The sequence below is a fragment of the Erpetoichthys calabaricus genome, chromosome 8, assembly GCF_900747795.2.
Source record: "Erpetoichthys calabaricus chromosome 8, fErpCal1.3, whole genome shotgun sequence".
NCBI lineage: Eukaryota > Metazoa > Chordata > Cladistia > Polypteriformes > Polypteridae > Erpetoichthys > Erpetoichthys calabaricus.
In genome coordinates, this window is record NC_041401.2 from 106,818,388 (window position 1) to 106,838,935 (window position 20,548).

The 20,548-nt window shown below is 38.6% G+C and overlaps 1 protein-coding gene across 1 annotated transcript in view; it reads right to left on the bottom strand.

The window, feature by feature from the left end:
• The window catches only part of LOC114656579 (solute carrier family 22 member 6-A-like), a 59,263-nt gene extending 42,075 nt beyond the window's left edge, over window positions 1–17,188 (bottom strand). The window contains exons 1-2 of the mRNA XM_051930252.1: window positions 16,762–17,188; window positions 5,155–5,258 (exon numbers count right to left, since the gene is read on the bottom strand). Coding sequence (XP_051786212.1) covers window positions 5,155–5,258; window positions 16,762–17,166 — 509 coding nt within the window. The 5' untranslated portion in view covers window positions 17,167–17,188. The remainder of the gene's footprint in view (window positions 1–5,154; window positions 5,259–16,761) is intronic.
• Between the last annotated feature and the right edge of the window lie 3,360 nt (window positions 17,189–20,548).

Sequence of the window (20,548 nt, forward strand, 5' to 3'; positions counted from 1 at the left end):
GTAACCCATTTTGGGGTTCTCAGGACACCACTGACTTCTTAAAAAAACTGTCTGCTTTAGGCCCCTTACCTGAGGGAACCTTACTGGCCACAATGGATGTTGAGGCACTTTACACTAACATCCCCCATGATGATGGCATATTGGCATGTGAAATGTACCTCAAACAACATGATTTACCCACAAAGTCAGTAATTGAAATGATAAAATTCACTCTGACACATAATCTATTCTCTTTTGGACAGGATTGCTACTTGCAACAAATGGGGACTGCAATGGGATGTCGGTTTGCACCTCACTATGCAAATCTTTTTATGGCAAAATTGGAGGAAGATTTCATGTCAATGTGCATCGTAAAACCAATGTTGTATCTCTGTTACATAGATGACATCTTCATAATCTGGACTGCCAGTGAAAAGGACCACCTCCATTTTCATAATGAATATAATTGTTTTCACCCCAACATAAAGCTGAAGCTGAATTACTCAAAAACAGAAGTCAGCTTCCTTGACACCACCGTTCAACTGAAAGACAACACCCTTGTAACTTCTATTTTTCACAAACCGACAGACAGACGGACCTACCTGAAAAGTGACAGCTTCCACCCCAAGCATATAAGGCGCTCCATTATTTTCAGCCAAGCAATACGGTACAATCGTATTTGCTCAGACCCAACAGACCGGGATCAACAACTGCAGGAGCTCAGACAAGATTTCATCAGACAAGGTTACACCCCGAAAACAACAGACACTCAAATAAGAAGAGCTACTGCCATACCCAGAGACAACCTTCTGGAATATAAAAACAAAGACAACAAGGATCGCGTCCCCCTTGTTGTCACCTACAACCCACATCTTGAAACACTTCGAAAAATTATAAAAGAACTTCAGCCAATACTAAACAATGACCAAACACTGAAAAATGTATTTCCTGAACCTCCCGTCCTGGCATACAGACAACCACCAAACCTTCAACAATTAATTGTCCAAGGCTCCCTAAGTGAACCAACAGAAAATGGCACATCTCCATGCCTACAGAAAAGATGCAAAACATGTGCCCACATCTATGATACAGACCGTATAGTTATACCACACTGCCGACTTGAACATCACATCAAGGGATCATTTTCTTGCAGATCATCTAATGTAGTCTACCTAATTTTCTGCATGAAATGTCCTGACACTGCACTCTATGTGGGAGAAACTGGACAAACACTCCGCCAGAGAATGAATTTACACAGGTTCCACATTAAACATGGCCACACAGATGTTCCTGTGGCGGCCCACTTCAACAGCCATGGACACTGTGAGAAGGACTTTAAAGTCACAGTGCTTATGGGCAACTTCAAAACACAGCAAGAGAGAAAAGAATGGGAAGTCAAACTCATGCTAAAATTTAATACTTTACAACATGGATTGAATAAAGACAAGAGTTTTATGGCCAGATATGAGGATTGTTTACATCTCTCAGAATGACAGACAACCTGTCTACAGACCCACATTGTTTTGCAAAAACTCATTACAAACTTCAAAAGACTTTGTTGGACAGTTATCTTATCCAGAGATCTTGACAATACATTGTTCTTTTCTCTCTTGTTAAATTAACCCTAGCCTGAATAAATCTATTAATTTTTTACATTCAAAATTTCTCATTTAAATATTTACCAATGTTGTTTCTTGTCCTAGAGTGTGTATATAAACATAGGAAACTCCAGGTTCTGTATTACATCTTGCCTGAAGAAGGGGCCTGAGTTGCCTCGAAAGCTTGCATATTGTAATCTTTTTAGTTAGCCAATAAAAGGTGTCATTTTGCTTGGCTTTTCTCTACATTCATAATGGCTAACACGGTACAACACCCTAGTACTACAGTAGAACATCATAAACTTCATCTTAAAATCATTTAATTAACCAGTTTCTCAAATCACATCATAATTAAAGTAGCACGTTAAATGCTTTGTTTTGTATGTGTTCTTCTATGTGCTCTATGTGTGTGAATCACTAAGTGCTTCTTAAACCAGCTTTCTCTTCCTCCGACAGGACACAGAATCCATTACATTCGTGATATTGCAGCTCTCTGAATAACTAAAATACTGAGATGTATTTGTGATATCATTTTCATGATGCTAGGAGTTAAAGCACATTATTAAACATGGGAACACGGTGGCGCAGTGATTGTGACCTTCGATGAAATAATTTATTGTAGCAGTACTCAGGGGCGGCTCTAGGCTCGTGGCGGCCCCTTCGCCCGCCAATGTCAATATGGTATCTTATGCACGGCAGATGGCCACGTCCGTTGCGGACACTGCATAGCCACCTTGTGCTCATGACACAAGCGTTTAACTTTTGCTGAAATATGCCGCTATGTTTTTAGCTGTGTCATTATTTTCTCTTTCTCTTTTATATTCAATATATATTGGTGTGGAGGCCCCTGGGATTTGGCTGCCCTGTGCAGGTGCACAGTTTGCACATGCCTGAGGCCGCCCCTGCAGTACTGTCTCTTTCAAATGTACTAACCTCCAATTCCTGTCCTTCCTTTTCTTTCTCCAAGTAACCGATCGCCACACAATCAGCTCTGTAATAGACGTTAAGCCATCTGTAAACTTATAACGCAGATTCTTCAAAACTTTTAAGGAACATTGAAATATCTTCGTAGTACATGCTTAATTATTCTATCGTTCACACCTGTCCCAGTGAAGCATACAGTGCTTTTATCTGTATAATATAATAAACATATTTTGCTGCATTTCATCTTAAACATGATATTGTCATCATATGTAAATACTCACTTTATAAAGTGGCCCCGGTTGTGCAATATTATAACTGTAGTGTAAGTTTACAATGAGGTGATTGTACTTATAAGTCCAAACAGTTCTACAAGAAGCAGTTGATGGACTGATTGAGTGCGTTTAGAGCTCTTGGGATGAAACTGTTTCTGAACCGCGAGGTCCGTACAGGAAAGGTTTGAATTGTTTGCTGTGTGAGAAGCAGTTCAAATAGGAAGCATGGCTGAGGCAGCATGTACTTGATGCTGTATACCGATAATTCTCTTTCCGATCAGCTGCTCCAAGTGGTGCAGTGAGAGTAATATGGCAAAAGATGATCTGCTGTGGCAACCCCTAACGGGAGCAGCTGAAAGAAGAAGAAGAAGGTGCAGTGAGAGTAACAACGTTAAAGCAGTTATGGTATTTGGAATAGTTTGACCATTCCGTGGACCATTATATTGTTACTGGTTAATTACAATCAGATGCATTAAACTAATAAACAATATGCGGTTAATTTCAGTGTATTTATAAAGCCGGGTTAGGGTAGTGGATCTGAAAAAGAATGATAAACCACACAGGAACAGTAGCACTGCTTTGACGCTGGGTGCCACCAGTCTGCAAAACCAAGCGGAGAACTTGCATACGACAGGGTATGAGGTACCGTGGAAATGTGCATGGCTTTACTCCAAGTTTAGGTTTTATACATCGCGATTTGAACATGGAAACGTTCCTACGCAACATTTCTGTGCGTACGCACCGTTTATACATGAAGCCCCGGGTGTGAAGGTGATAAACCCACTTGGGAGGGTGAGATTGTTTCGCCCATTCCACTCCTTCGCTAACTGCTCTAGGGATTGCCTTTAAGACCAAATTATACCTCCATCTGGACCATCTTTCACACAGAGTTGCCTTGCCTGAATCACATAAGGTAAGATGGGGTCTCTACTTTGCCCCATCTTTGTAGGTTGGATGGGCTGTGAAGCAGATAATACACAGCCTGGGTGAGAAACTTGATGCAGTGTGCCTCAGCTCTGCACAGCTCGGACTAGATCACCTTCCTCTATACAACATTCTCCTGTATTCACCATGCACCCTCCTGCCTTATTCCCATCGCCCTGCACAATCTCTCCACTTAAACTACCAGTTTTACCTACTCTCTTTATCAATGTTAAGGTGTACAGCTGGAAAGGACTCTAGTCCAGCTCATCCCTGAGTGACCACCCCACCAAATTCTTGTGATGCAGCCTTGCCTCAGCTTCCAAAACAGCCTTTACTGCCCTCTGCCATCCACTTCCTGCCTATTTCTCACCGAAATGGTTATTTTATCTCTGTTGTGCAAAACATCTTTATTAGGGGTGCCACAATACTAATTATAACATTCTGTTACCAGTTACATGAATGTGGCATGTAACGCCACCTTTCAGCCATTACATAACATGGTGGTGTGCTGATTTGCACAAGTTTTGTATTGAAGATTTAAAGAATTATGACAAATGTGTTTAACAGAGAAAAGGCAGCAATTAAGATTTTTTTTTACATTAATATCCTTTCCAGCTACTCTTTTAATGTTCTATTTAAAAATAACAATTCAGGAGACAATACATTAATATGCAAGGGCAGAAAAATACACAGAGAAATGAAACTCCATGGAATAAATTACATGAGAGTAACATGCAACTTTCTGTATTTCTTGGAAAAGAAAAAAACTATAACCAGTATTGTATTTTTTATACATTTGCACTAAAAGCAATGAAAAAGCATTGTGAATTTGTAACCTAGTGGCTAAGGCAGTGGATTTTAAACCTCAAAGTTTAAGGGTCAATCATGCTTCAAATGTAAGAACATATTAAAACTGTAATACGGAGCAGATCAGTAATGAAGCATGCTGGAATAATGTTAAATAAAGAAAGGTGCTGAATATGTAACATTTAATAAAGCTAAAATTCAGGAATTGGCCTACAGTTAAAGAAAAGGTATAAAAATAAAAAAGCTGGGTATTTTAGTTTAATTTTTATTTATCTGTTTACAAACTAAACACACTGGACACATTTATAATACAATCAGAATCCTAAAACAAATATAAAAGTCAATGTTTTATGGAATATTTGACAAAACTACAAAACTGCATTGATCATAATGTAAAAAAAACACTTTAAAACTGCTGTCTAAAGTTTACAGGGATTGCTAAATCAGAACTAAATTTAATTAGAACTACATAATATGCTTCTCAGTTCATTCAAAATGTAGCCAAAGCTGAAAAGTCACTTTATAAGTCACTGTAAATAAGTTATACTAAGAATAACCTGAAGCTGATAAATTGAACCGACTTTTAACTTAAGTGTCTCTGGAGCAGCATATTTGACTTTTTAATTGGTTTAGAATATTGTATTACTTACTTGTCTGAAAGCCTGCCTAAAATGATGGCTCCAGCAAGTACACCTCCCATGTAGACAGTCTGGCTCATCTGCTTTAAAGGCTTTCGACTGCAAACCAAATCCCACTGAAAAAGTAAAATACACTAAATAGCCCAGAGGTCTTTAACATTTAGCTTATAGTCTTAGACCTCCAAACTACAGATAGGTTTTCCTAAAAGGAAGACAGAGGACAACTGAAAGGGAAGTGCTTAGCTCAATAGCCCAGTTGCCCACAGAGATCCAAAGCTGAGTTGACATTTATACAAGGATAAACAAACATAATGCAAAATTTAACTTCATTAATGTTGACATCAACATACGTACTGAAGTCATCTCCATAATAACTTGCTCACAGATGCTCATTCTCATCAGCGTCTCCATCTCTGACTTTTTTAAAGTCAGTCTTTACAAATGCTACCCAGTGTTCAATGATTTACCCAGTTATTCCTACCACTGTATATCATAACAGCCCTGTTTTCAACCAACTATTCTACATCTCAGTAAAGCAGTTTAAATCTTTTTTTTCCTGCAGATGTGTGCCTAATATTAATTTTACATATATTAAGCAAACTGCACAGTATTATATGCTCCTGAAGCAACACAAATGACAAATTCCTTGTCCATTTGTTAATTCGTTACAATAATTATCTTATTTTAGTTGAAGTGTATTGTATTGGAATTTATCTGATGAATTTGTCTTAACAGGAAGATGTTACTTGTCAGGAATGAAAAGCACAGTTAGCCTTGCCACATGGATAGTGGCAGCAATAGATAGGCCTTGCCACTGACTACAGTACTAATGTTGGAAAGGTCATTTATAATAGCGTTTATGACAGCACTCTCTTGCAATATGTAGATGCATTATACTGTAGATTAAGAAGAGAACACTGGGGCAGATGAACACAGAGGCATGACCACGGGAGGGCTGGGTTGGGCATGCCCCCCCAGAGACAAGCCGTGCCCCCCCTGCGAAATGCTCTGTCTGTCCAATGAAAACTCTGGAGAAGAATAACATTTGATTTTCAAAACTGAGTTGCTTTCCAATCGGCCCGTTTGAATTTGGGGCGTATCTGTCAGTGCCTCCTCCACTAGACAGGCACCGTGCTGCTCACAGTTCACTTCGTCGCACATTTTGCAGCACGTTTTGAACCTGTTGACCACATTCTTTAATTAAAACAGCGTATACGTTCCATTCTTCTTTTATTTTCTGGTTGGTAACACCAAAGGCTATGCATAGGTGGCTTATTAAAAAGCAGACATCTTCAACCTCTGTCCCTCCGCAAGCTGCTGGCTCCATGGTTGAGCCCAGCACTGCTGCTACCAACACGGAGCACAGCGCACCCACATCGGGAACTTAAACTCCAAAAGATGTAGATAAGCCTACACAATCCTCCAGCTCTGCGCCCATGTCAGGTACTCCAAACCTCTGCCTTCAACAAAATATACAGTCTGGTCTGCCTGACATAAATATGGATCGCCCATCCCAGCACATTTTAATTAATTATCCCAAGCGCGCATTTGGAAAGACACTCAGATGTTTTAGTGCAAGCTGGTATCAGTCTCGACCATGGCTTGAATATGCTGTTGTCCGTGATTGCAGCTTTTGCTTTGCCTGCCACAAATTTAGTGTTTCCAATTCGGACCGCGAGGACATATTCACCAAACACGGCTACACTAATTGGAAAAAAGCTCTAGAAAAAAACGGTTCGGCTTCCACAAACACGCGTCTAGTATCCCACACATCAGAGCCATGTCTGCATCACAGCACTCGTCATTGGTGTGTCTTCAGCTGCATGCGAAAGCTCTTTCTCTACTTTGAACCGCATTCTCACTCCACTCCGCCGAACAATGCTGCATTCAAGGAAGAGAAATTTAGTCATTCTGGCACATGAGAAAAACGTCACAGAAAATCTAGACATGAATGAATTTATTTCAGAATTTGCCAAGAGTAACCTCAGACTGGTCCTGTAGATAATATCCACGTTAAACACTGGAAACTGATGTCCTATAGCCTCCCATGACTACAATAAGCCACGTTTCTGTTCTTGCTCTCATATGTTGTACACATTTGACTTTATTGATATTTACCTTGTAAATGTAGTTCTATATTTGTTCACAAAAAATAATAATACAAGTTCCATTGCCTCTGTTAATTTTATTGAACAACTAGTCATTAAGCCCATTACAATAATGGGCGCTAGAACAGTAGTGCATGAACATTAGTAGGAACAGTCTATATTAAATGGCAAGGGACTTTGACCTCATTCTTTTTGTTGGTCGTATTTTTCTTTGTCTTTCAGCCTTTCTTTTGTTGATGTTTACTTGCTGAGCTGACCATTCTTCGTGGGCTGCCGCCATGTATTGTGTGTCTTTAATTTTCTGTGACAGTAATACTGTCTTGTACGTCCACTGGCTTGTACGTCTGTAATATACCTTTAATTTTCTCTGGCGGTAATACAGGCGTGCGCGTCAGTAATATGCCTTTAATTTTCTCTGACAGTAATACTGGCTTGTATGTGGCTGTAATATGCGTCACTGTATTGTGTACCTTTAATTTCCTCTCGCAGTAATACTGGTTTGTATTTCCGTAAAACGCCTGTAGCTTTATCTGACAGTAATATCGTGCATCGCACCGTGCCCCATGCATGCGTACTTCACCAGAAGACATACACACATGGACACCTGGACACACACAGGAATTTTATTAAAGAGGATAGGTTATGATTTATGCCACAATTTTTGCTTTTATATGTTATATAAAACTATGTTGTTATAATTATTTGACCCCCCCTACAAAAATGGGGATGGATGGATGGATGGATATTTTTTGCCTCCCCAGACAAGCCAAATGCCCACCCACACATGATGTTCTGGTCAAACCTCTGGATGAACATGGATCAGGAGTGCAGTTACACTGGGGAAACTCCAGTTTTTTGGATTACCCTGGTCATGAAACTAAAACTTTTGCAAAATTATCCTGCACAGAGGTATCATCTGATAAATTTCACTACGTTTAACGTGGACAGTATAAGGTTAAGAACGTAAGTCTGAGAGTGGACTATATTAAAGATAAGATAGTTTGCTTTTGTATTTAAACGGAATGCTATGTAAACTTCTACACTCATGTGCTAATTGCAGGGGCCATGTTTGTTAAATAGGTGCACATGTGGTTCTTCTATATGACTTCTATTGTATAATTATTTTCTTATTGTTGTGCATATGTTTCCTTAGAATGCTGTATGAAGCTTTGCATGCATACACAAAATTCTCACTTTAAGGTTTTCCAATGCTGTTTCTGTCCTATTGTCTATATAACCAATGGGAACTCCAGTTTCTGTATTACATCCTGCCTGAAGAAGGGGCATGAGTTGCCTTGAAAGCTTGTATACTATAGTCTTTTTAGTTAACCAGTAAAAGGTGTCATTTTGCTTGACTTCTCACTACATCCACAATGGCTAACACGGTACAACACCATATCACATGACAAAACAGAAAGTCTTTTCATCTGCTTTTTAATTAAAAGTACTTCCATTATTAAAGTGGACAATATTTTTCAGTTTCCTGTAATAGAATATAAAAAATATTAAAAACAGTAATAGCAGCTGGACCTGCTGTATCCAAATGTTAATGCCTTTAAATGTATATCTGGACAGGTCTGGCCATCTTATTGCCAACCTACAAGCCTTTAATTGACAGCAACAGCTGTTTTTTGTTTGCTGTAATATTTGTATATTTTCTTCTCTCTTGAGTGTCTTTAAAGTTTTAATTTCCCATCAGGAACAAGTTATCTATCTATCTATCTATCTATCTATCTATCTATCTATCTATCTATCTATCTATCTATCTATCTATCTATCTATCTATCTATCTATCTATCTATCTATCTATCTATCTATTGTCACGCATGTGTGTCTGAGGATCTCTTTGCTGGCTCATTTGAGGTAAACGGTAACCCACCAGGGCAAGGGGTTGCTGTTACTAACTCTGTTTCCTTTTCTCCCACAGTTCCCAGAAACCTCCCAATGAGGGAAATTAGCTCTGCCTCTTCTGTTCCTCCCATTATAAAAAGACCAGGGGCCTCATGTATAAACGGTGCGTACGCACAGAAATGTTGTGTACGAACCTTTCCACACTCAAATAGCGATGTATAAAGCCTAAACTTGGTGTAAAGCCACGCACATTTCCACGGTAACTCATTCCTTGGCGTACGCAATTTATCCGCCTGGTTTTGCAGACTGGCGGCACCCAGTGTCAAAGCAGTGCTACTGTTCCTGTATGGTTACCCTTTCTTAGATCCACATCCACGGCGGCGGCTTTATCAAATACACTGAAATTAAGCGCATATCGTTCATAAATTTAATGCATCTGATTGTAATTAACCTGTAACAATATAATGGTCCACAGAATGGTCAAACTACTGTTCCTGTGTGCTCATCCTTTCTTTCTTAGCTCCACATTCCTGACGCGGCTTTATAAATACACTGAAATTAACTGCATATTGTTTATTAGTGTAATGCATCTGATTGTAATTAACCTGCAGCAATGTAATGGTCCAGGGAATAGCCATAGTATTCCAAATACCAGAACTGCTTTAGCGTTGTTACGCTCACTGCACCTTGTTCTTCTTTTTGCTGTTCCCGTTAAGGGTTGCCACTGCGGATCATCTTTTTCCATATTACTCTCACTGCACCACTCGGAGTATTTATATCACTGTATCTGAGTGTGAATCACAGCAGCAGATGATCGGAAAGAGAATTATCGGTATACAGTTTCAAGTACACACTACCTCAACCACGGCAAAAAGCGTCAAAGCCTTTCCTGTACGGACCTCGCGTTTCAGAAACAGTTTCATCCCAAGAACTATAAACGCACTCAATCACCTCACTGTAAACTTGCACTACAGTTATAATATTGCACAACCTGCGCTACTTTATAAAGCGTGTATGATGGCAATATCATTTTTAAGATGAAATGCAGCAAAATGTGTTGCTTATAGTATACAGATAAAACTTTAACTTCATTTAAATAATCTGTATTGCTAATAATTAAACATGTGAGGACACGGTGCCGCAGCGTATAGCTAGTTCAAGGATAGCTCCTGCCTTGCGCTGTATTCTTGCTGGTGCTGACGCGACACTGGAAGGATTGACGAATAGAATAATTAAACATGTACTACGAAGATATTTCAATGTTCCTTAAAAGTTTTGAAGAATCGGCGTTCTAAGCTTACAAATGGCTTAACGTCTATTACAGAGCTGATTGTGTGGCGATTGGAGAAAGAAAAGTATGGACAGGAATTGGAGGTTAGTACGTTTGAAAGAGACAGTACTGCTGTAATAAATTATTTCATCGAAGGTCGCACATGGTGCAGCAAGCGTCTTGCGTGAGCTATGAACAATCACTGCGCCACCGTGTTCCCATGTTTAATAACATGCTTTCATTCCGATCATCATGAAAATGATATCACGTATACATCTCAGTATTTTAATTATTCAGAGAGCTGTAATATCTCGAATGTAATGCATTCTGTGTCCTGTCGGAGAAAGAGAAAGAACGGAAGCACGTAGTGATTCACACACATAGAGCACATAGAAGATCAAACACAGAAAAAAGCATTTAACATGCTACTTGAGAAACTACTAAAATAAACGATTTTAAGATGAAGTTTATAATGTTCTACTTTAATGGCAAAATAAACTACATGATTAAAGTGGAAATTTCGAGATTAAAGTTGACATTTCGTGCTTTTTTCCCACTGTGTGCCTATGTTTTTTGTTTGTACCCTAATATGCTTTCATATGACACTCAGACGGTGGGCTACAACTCGCCTTTTCACAGCGACTTTGATATGTGATTTCTTTTTTATTTCGGGCACTGTGCGACTTTGTGAATTTGATCTTTCGAGTTTTTCCGACACTTTGTCACTCGATCAACTTTCTTTTGTTGATTATACCACTGATTAAACTAACAAATAGTATGTTTATCCTTTGCCTCCACTTGGTATTCGCTGAAATTCTTATATTTCCCCTGTGCTTTTCCCATTGTCTTTTCACAGAAGGCTATTTATATTGATTTGCATATTCAAAAAGGCGTAATTCTGGGAGGAGTTGGGGCGGGACAGAAGGCGCGTGCACGTGCGTTACTTTTCACGCAAATCGGGATTTATGTAGTGGAAGAACGTGAAAGTATGCGTGCGCACAGATTCCTGCATCTGGATTTTTCTATGCGTACGCACAATCCCGCTTTTGTGCTTACGCCATGTTATAGTGTGAGTTCTACGCACGGCGTTATACATGAGGCCCCAGGTGTCTCCACTGACTTGTCTTTTGATGAGTGAATGCTCTAGGAAAGCCTTTCTTTGTTCCGACAGCTAGAGTTAAAGCTGAATTTATTTTCTGTATTGTACCCTGCAGGCTTATGTTAAGTATTACCAGAAGACACCTATTTAAGTTTATAGAGAAGTTTCAGAGAATTAAAAGGGAGCACCTGGCTGATTTAAAAAATATTTGTGATTTGTTCCGGCTCTGTTTGAACTTGTGTTCGGCCAGCTCACACTATCTATCTATCTATCTATCTATCTATCTATCTATCTATCTATCTATCTATCTATCTATCTATCTATCTATCTATCTATCTATCTATCTATCTATCTAAAGTAGTGCCCAGCTTTCATTTAAGTAAACCAGTATTTGCATTCATAAATATCACATTACAATGGAAGACTTAAATTTAATTTGCGATAGACTTGGCCATTCCTCCAGTGTAATAGCATATTGGGAATGTTATAATCTTGGAGATTTCAGCATAAGGCTTATAAAAAATGATATCATCATTTCTCATTTATCTACCATGTACAGATTCTAATTTTATTCTGACATTTTCTCTACTGTAACTGAAAAATACTGCTGAAACTCAACACTAAAAATAAAAATCGAAACATTATTATATCTGTATTATTGAGTGAGTGAATTCCAAGATAATTCAGGGTATTTTCATTTACACAAACTATGTAAAGCTGTTTCTGTAACATGCTTTTAAAATCCGCTTTGTTAGAAAATCCCTCTGTTAGGTTTATAACATTGGATATTATAGTATTTATATTTACTTATATTTGCTATCAATATATTGCTTATATTTGTTATCATTAGCTTCTAAAAAAATTACTAGAGTAATACTTAACAGATGAGTAAAATTGGTTCAAATTTCAAATGTCACAAACTCCAGGAGCTTTAATTGTACAAATCTAACCCTTTCCTACATTTGCCCAAATTTAAAGTTTTCTATGTGAAACCAGACTTGTCAGTTTTACATGAATCCATTATTCAAGAACTCTTGTATAAACAGCCTTTGTTGTTCTGAGAGTACAGAGTATCTTACAAAAGTGATAAGAATTTTTTTATTGTCTAGCATGTGTACAAATCCAGAATTGCAACATTAATGGATTGATGTTACTTGTCAATTAATTGCAACTTAGAGACCATATTACTTTCCCAATTGTACTATTTAAATATATGATATACTGCATGTGTTTTCACTACATTCGGCACTTGTTAATGGTTATCATCATGAAAATTAGCTTGCCTTCAACAACCAAATGAATGACACAAATTTACCATTTGTAGATTCGTATTCAGGTGTGCCTGCACTGTTGTTTTACGTGTCTCTGCAATGCATTTCTGCTGACGTAGTATATATTGTATTACTAGAGAGACATGCTTTGTGCTTTGAAGCACTGAAGCACAAAATACTTTTTATTTTGTTGTTATCAAATGGAGCAGCTTATTTCTATGCTGGCATACACATGTTAAACAGCTGCTTCGTTTGAAACAACTGTTGTAAAAACTGCCAGTGGTGCAGTTTCCTCAAACATTCTAGCGTCCTTTACAGGTGATTCTGTATATGTGCTATAGTTAGAAAATGGATGGATGCTTAAACAGACATCTGTAGATGTTCAATCAGAGACAAAGCCTCTGTTTTGTATTAGGACTGTGTAGACAGAATAATAGCACTGCGAGTCATTTTCACATGTTGTTTTTACTCACGCCTCATTACATTTTACAATGCCTGCCGAAGTAATATTTCTAATTGCAGTTACTCATCAGTGCTGTATCAACTTTCACTAAAAACTGGTACTGTTAAGTTTTGGGCATTTTGGTATCAGATTGGGAAGGAGGTAACGGTTCTTGTGACCTTAGGCATGTACAAACTGTGCATCCGCACAGGGCCGCCAAGCCAATATATATTGAATATAAAACAGAAAGAGAAAATAACGACACAGCTGATGGCAATGTGGCCGAAAAACATTGTGTTTCTTGTTAATTAGTACGCTGTATTTACTAATGTCGCTAGAGTTGGAGCAGTAAGCTATATGTAGTATTATAACGTTCTGCTGTAATGAGAATATCATGGGCCGCCACTTGGTTTTCAAGTTACGGACACGCGCATATAGAAGCGAAGCTAGTGCAAGTGGGCGAGTCGTCTTACAAGTTAATGTTTCACCTAGTTTTAATAAAGTATTAGTTTTAGCACAATAGTCATAGTGAATATCTGGTCGGATAAGGGACACAACACATTCGCATACCCATTCTAAGCAAAATGAAGAGATTTCGAGTACACGAATCTGGTTATTCGAAACGAAAGAGAAAGGCGGCTCAGGAGGCTTTCATTGCATCACAGGAAGGAGCAATCCTGAACTTTATCACCCAAGGGAAACCTAAAGATGGAGATTCCTCCGGCCAGAGTACTGCTGATACGCAAAGTGATACAAGCATTGATTCTTTCTCTGCCCAGTGCCACCACGAGCCTAGAGCCGTCCCTGTTGTGACATCCCTAGTCAGGTGGAATTTACCACTATAGAAAAGCAGAAAGAAGAATTACAATTTTTTTTATAAGATAACATTCCATAATAAAACATATGTTACTTTCTGTCTGTTTCATTTAGCATTGTTTAGAATGGGGTAGGGTTAGAGGCAGTAAATGTAGAGCTCAAGTATCAGGAAGCTATTTGCTCTCAAGTCTCACTTGAATTCAAAAGTTTATTTTTTAAACGGTTTATTATTATACTAAAATAGAGCTGACAATTTGCTTAAGCATGGGGATGAGTTACTAACAGTATGAGTGAGTAGTCCATCATTCAAATGAGCAGCTTCAGAGCCAACTGCAGGAGAGCCAATAAAAAATGGCAAATCTGGAAGTCGCACTAAATTACAACTAGTATGGCAATAACAATCTGTCCTTTTAAGGATATTGAGCTACCTACAAGAGTGATATACTTTAAAACAGCATGAGTCAATTAGGTTGGTGCTGGTAAGCATCAATATGGTGCTGCATTGCTGTTAGAGAGAGGTTGGGAGCATGCACTGATAGTATGTTGCTGCACCCCCTCACACAATGAACCACCTGGGTTGGGACCTGAGTGCAGTAGGTGACACCTCAGCACCACACTGGGACAGTGGGTTTTTTTTTACAGTGGCTGCCAATCTTGCCACCAACCCCCAAGTTTTCCCTGTAAGTTGGAGGACCTGCTTGTAGGGTTGAATGCAGATTAATGTCTGACAGGACAAAGCAATTGTGGGTTAAGGGCCTTGCTCAAGGGCCCAATGGAGTACAGTCACTTCTGGTGTTTACAAGATTTGAACTGGCAACCCTCTGATTGCCAGCACACATCCCTAGCCTCAGAGCCATGACTCTACACTATTGCTGTTAGAAGTGGGAAAAATATAAGACCTAGCAAAGTGGCGAATGCTGCAGGGAGTTCGTAAAATTGACTTGCTGGGCTTTTCTCAGAAGTTACTGGAGAGTTCTGGGATCTGGAATGATGACTGCAGGATCAATACAGCTGAGAGACTGCTACCTCTGCAGCTCCACCAGCACTTCTCCAGTCCCTTAGGTCCTCTGGCCTGGGTGCGTTGGTGCTGGCAGAGCTTCAAAAAGAATTGGCTTGGATCGTCTCAAAAATGTGGTAGCTCATGTTTCCACTGACTCCATGTGAGGAGTGTGAGGTAGAACTGGCACCAAGACTGCATATGCAAAGGACAAGGTAAATGTAGAGTCTGAAAGCTGAGATCTAGACCGAAAACACCAGTTGCACCATTGGTTTGTGAAGGAAGACTGACTGTTACATCTGCAGCTGTACACAAAAATTTTCTCCTACTTACATTTAACAGGAGGATTACCACACAGACATGCAGGATTAAACACTTCTGCTACACCACATGATAAAAAGCTGTGCTCAACATCCCTGACGTTCAATATAAAAACACAGTGCTCAGCATTCCTGCTGGTAACTAGTTGCACAACCTCAGTGAAAATGAAGACTACCTTGCAATTTCAAAGACTTTGTGTGTTTTTGCATGGAGTGGTCACTGGGAATAGCAACTTTGAGGGGCAAGCTATGTAATATCTCTGACAAGTTGCAGCAACAGAATGAGATGGCATTCCATCAAATAACTGAGCAGCTTCAGAGCCAGCTGCATGGGGCCATTCTTTTAAGGATAGCAATCTTCCTAAATTAGTGATGTAAAAGTGTGTGAATCCATTGGGCCAGTGCTGGCACTATAATATTTTATACTTGTTATTTGGGAGACTACTTTCTGACTAATGGATTTATTTCAAACAAAACTATGAAGCAGTTGACTGATTCTAACATTTATCAGATCTCCCTCGTAACTTTTTGCTTTCACTTATTGTATTCTAGAATACATAAACTTATGTTTTACTGTGGCGGCACGGTGGCGCAGTGGGTAGCGCTGCTGCCTCGCAGTTGGGAGACCTGGGGACCTGGGTTCGCTTCCCGTGTCCTCCCTGCATGGAGTTTGCATGTTCTCCCCGTGTCTGCGTGGGTTTCCTCCGGGCACTCCGGTTTCCTCCCACAATCCAAAGACATGCAGGTCAGGTGGATTGGTGATTCTAAATTGGCCCTAGTGTGTGCTTGGTGTGTTTGTGTGTGTCCTGCGGTGGGTTGGCACCCTGCCCAGGATTGGTTCCCTGCCTTGTGCCCTGTGTTGGCTGGGATTGGCTCCAGCAGACCCCCGTGACCCTGTGTTCGGATTCAGCGGGTTGGAAAATGGATGGATGGATGTTTTACTGTTCTAAGAAAATTTGTACAGTAAAAATGGAAAAATCAGAATACTACCTGTGGTAAGATTTTTCTTTTCTTTTACAATAATAGGGAAAAGTAAAAAGCAAATATGAAATAAGAATGACTCTACATTGTAAAACATAAAAACAATTAAAGTTTTAAAAGGTAAGCAACAATTATTTTTAAAAATAGAAGTAACCTTAATGTTTAAAATAATCAAACTGTTTGGTAGATCCTTCAGAAATGTAATACAGTAGATTTAAAGTAAAACCACAAAATCAATGCAAAAATACAAACTAGGAAGACAGTTTAAAATCAGATGGATGAGAAACTGGAATTTTAATAATCTTAGTTAATGCTGTTTATTACAGATAGAATGTGTGCTGCTGTACTCAGAATATTAACAATCTAGCATCTGCAGAACCTAATTTGTATTTACTGTATTATACATGTTTTCTTAGAGGAAGACTGATAAAAAACATAGGAAAAACAATATTCAGTGACCTTACCTCTGAAACAATTGTTTCTAAAAATTCACGCCTGTCATAATCCCATCCATCTCGGCACTTTTCAGTTGTCTGATTAATTTTATGATGAGTGGTTTCGTTCAATATTAATAGATTCCATTGAGGGTTCAGATATCTTTCACATTTGCTAGGCTTATTGTTTTTTTCTAAAGGTATAAAAGCCTTTAAAATAGATTTATTACTGAGTTCAGAAAAGGAGAAAATCCAGTTGCTAACAGTACTTGTCTGGTTTGGAATCCGGCAGTGGTGATTTGGAATTGCAGCCGAAAAGTTCTGAAGAAGGGCATGGCAAGCTGTAAGGAAGCCTGGAATAGTGAGCAGAATTGCATTTAGCAACTGGAAGAGTCCTAGGCCTCCAATATTATCCAGCAGATCTAAGAAAGCCATAGCAAAATCAACCTAGAAAAGAAAATACAGCACAGGACCTGCACAATGCACTTGCTTTGCAGTTTTACTAAATATAAAGCATGTACAAAGTTCAAAAAAATTAAATACAAGTGATGAATTCATAACCTATTAGATGAAAGACTGGTTAATAAGGCACTGCTTGCAGCCGTTTCTACTCCTTAATCTGTCAAGTTAATCTTCTACTTTTCTTTTACTGATTAATGGGCTTTTTGCATAACATAAAATGCAGGTTATATTTTATCCTGAATATATTTGTATAAAGCAATTTAAGCAGCTTGTTTTATTTAGGAATGTTGAGCAGTAGATGTAAAATCAAGTTTTAAAGCCCTGATAACCTTTTTAATTATGGTAGCAACAAAACATCAGCTGCCAGTGCAATTCCTTCAGATTATTCATTTCATTTTTTAAATGTACATGAGCATTTTTTTGTTTTATAGTCTGTTGCTTGTTTTCATATTAGAATGTGAGATAAGAAACGGGAAATATTTTGTGAAGAATCTAAAACCTTACCTTAAATGTAATTAGCTTGATGCATCATTTGCATTTTGACATGTACTATATATGTCATGTTAAATGTTACATATTAAAATAACAAATGAGAATATATGTAGCATATATCAATTATCAAAATTCCTAAAAGTTCTTCATGAAGTTGCAGCTTTATGATACAATAAACAGGCTTAGTAAATGGTTATAGCCTGGTATGGTTAAAGATACATTTTTAGATCTTGTCCATTCATGTATTTTCTAATCTGCCTATCCAGTTCAGGGTGTTGAAGGGATGTCAGGAATACCCAATAAACAATTCATATATTGTGTTTTACAAATTATGGTATTTTTAAAAAATGTGTATTTAAATATTGTCCTTAATGTGAAATCAAACAATATGCTATAAAAATGTGAAATAAGTATTTGCATTCAGTAACTTTCAGAATGTTTAGGAAAACAAAAGGGCAATAAGAAGTAATTTGAAAATCAGAGTATAACTTGGTTGATTTTATAACATTATACAAAATCCAGTGTCACAAAAAAACGACAAGAAGACATCAAAAAAGGTTTGGGGCAGTTGTGAGATGTTCACAAGTTAGAATCCAAAGCAGAGCTAATGTCGCTTGCCAAAGATGGTGGCTTTATTTGCTGAGACTGGAAGTGGAGTCACAAAAAGGGCCCGGAACCAGAAGTGATGTCATCAAAGGGGCTGGAACTGGAAGTGACATCATCAAATGACCGGGAACCGGTCGTGCAGGATTTCCCATGGATGGTCTGCAATGGATTGAGAAAGCAAGTCAGTGCACCTCGCCACCCCCTGGTTTGGTGTGGAATTACTATTATTCAGGCCCTTGAGCTGTCTCCCAATCGCACGTGTGTGACACCAGAAACATACTGCCAGACTTGAAGGATAATTTGGGTATTTTTAAAAATCATAGTTAGTTCTTTATAAACATGGTATAAATTAAATAGTGTTCTAAAATTAAGTGTTTCTAACAAAATTTTAAAATATCTAGCCTACATGAGCACTTTAAAATGGAGGGAATGGGGCACAGACACTTCACTGGAAAATAAAAGCCTAAAAACTTAACGAATACATCCACTTTTAAGCTGCAAAAGTCTCGATATAAGAAGATAAGGTTTCCGTGTTACCGATGCATGTTTCTGAATACAAAAAGGAACTGGAAATAATATTTTTATGGCATATTCTTAGCACCATTTTTCTCAAGGTTAGGATGCATTTTCTATTTGCTTGTGTGATAGTGGTGACTTTATGGGAGGAGATCCCACAGAAGATTACTGCGATTTCACCTTTTGAGAGGAAACCACACCCAGAGGGGTGAAAGGTTATTGCAGAGGAAGACAAGCAGTGAGGCAACGTGCACAGCTGCTCTTCTTTTAAAATGGCTGAATCTCATTATATTGATGTTTTTCATTAAGTTGTTTTACAATATGTGTGTAATCTCAATATGTGGATTGATGCTTGATTACTTTATTGGCTTGAAAAAGTTTTTAAGCTTTTTTTCCAGTAGTGCTCTGTGATATTTGTTAAAATGTATAGAACATGTTTAACTTTCCAACACAATTCTGCATGCAAATGCTTATGTAACATTTTTTGAAGAAATAACTTTGATTTGAAAAATACCAAACTTATCCTTTAACAGTGCTTGCACATTTATGTTGTCTAGACACATCAACTGAATAAGTGTAACTTAAATTTAGTTCAGTATTAATAATAATCCACAGTGTATGTGTAAGTAGTGAAGAGAAAATGGCATCTACAGCGCCCTCATATAATGAAAGGCAAGAAATATTGGGACTAGTATCTTTGCGCTAAGAGGACATACACAAAAAGTGAGGCAAAACAGTTGGAAGGTTCAGAATCCCAGATTTATGGATCATCCAGTGCCACTATTGATAAGTGTTCAGCTGCAGCTTGGTGGGAGACTGGCTGATTGCGGTTTGATGGGTTGGATGTGAGCCTCATGTGAGGAACTGTTCTTTATATCGATCTCATACATCTCATTTGCACATGCAATCTATCTTCTCCTCCCTCCCTCCCCATCCATCATGTCTCAGACCACTTTTCTTTTTTGTGTACTTCTACATTCTTCCCACTCCTCCTCCATCACCTTCAGTTATCACAATGTGACAAAATCTTTCTTCTCTGTGCCCTATCACCATTTCTGCCTCTGTCCTGTCTGCATTCCCTTCTCCTGATTTCTTTACCTAGTTCTTGGTGGACTCTGCAACATGCACTCTCTTTTCTTCTCTCTCTTCTTCTCTTGATGTTAAGTGTCCTCTTGTCTGTCACCCTGTTCATACTCTGTTCCACTCTCTGTTCTACTTGCAGGACACTGTGCACCGCTAAAAGTGCTAGGCTTAAGAAGAAACAACCAAATAAGTACAGGTCTCTCCTGTCTTCCCTCTCTGTATTTGCTTTCCTCCTTCTCTCCTGTAAGTGACTCTGACATTTCCATCCTGCTCTGTAACCACAGACCCACCTGTAATGTTATGCTGTGTCCCTAATGTGAAACACACATGCAGTTGACACACCCTTTGTTGTACACATGTAAGCAGGAGCAAATTATTAAATGGCACACTACGATAGGAAGGTTGCAGTACAAAGAAAAGTATATAAAATCTCAGCACCTACAGTCTGTCACCTATGCGAGATGGTTGGGGGATGACCTGCTTGGAGAGCCTCAAGTGTGGAGGTTGGCAAATAATTTTAAACATGGCACTTTAGCCCTGTGCATGTGCAGGGAGCTGGAAGCTGGAAACAGCAGGCACAGGGGAGTGTATGTTTGTTTTAGAATAGTTAAAATTTTGGGTTCATCTCTTTGTTAGATTCTACTTTAAGGTGTTTGCA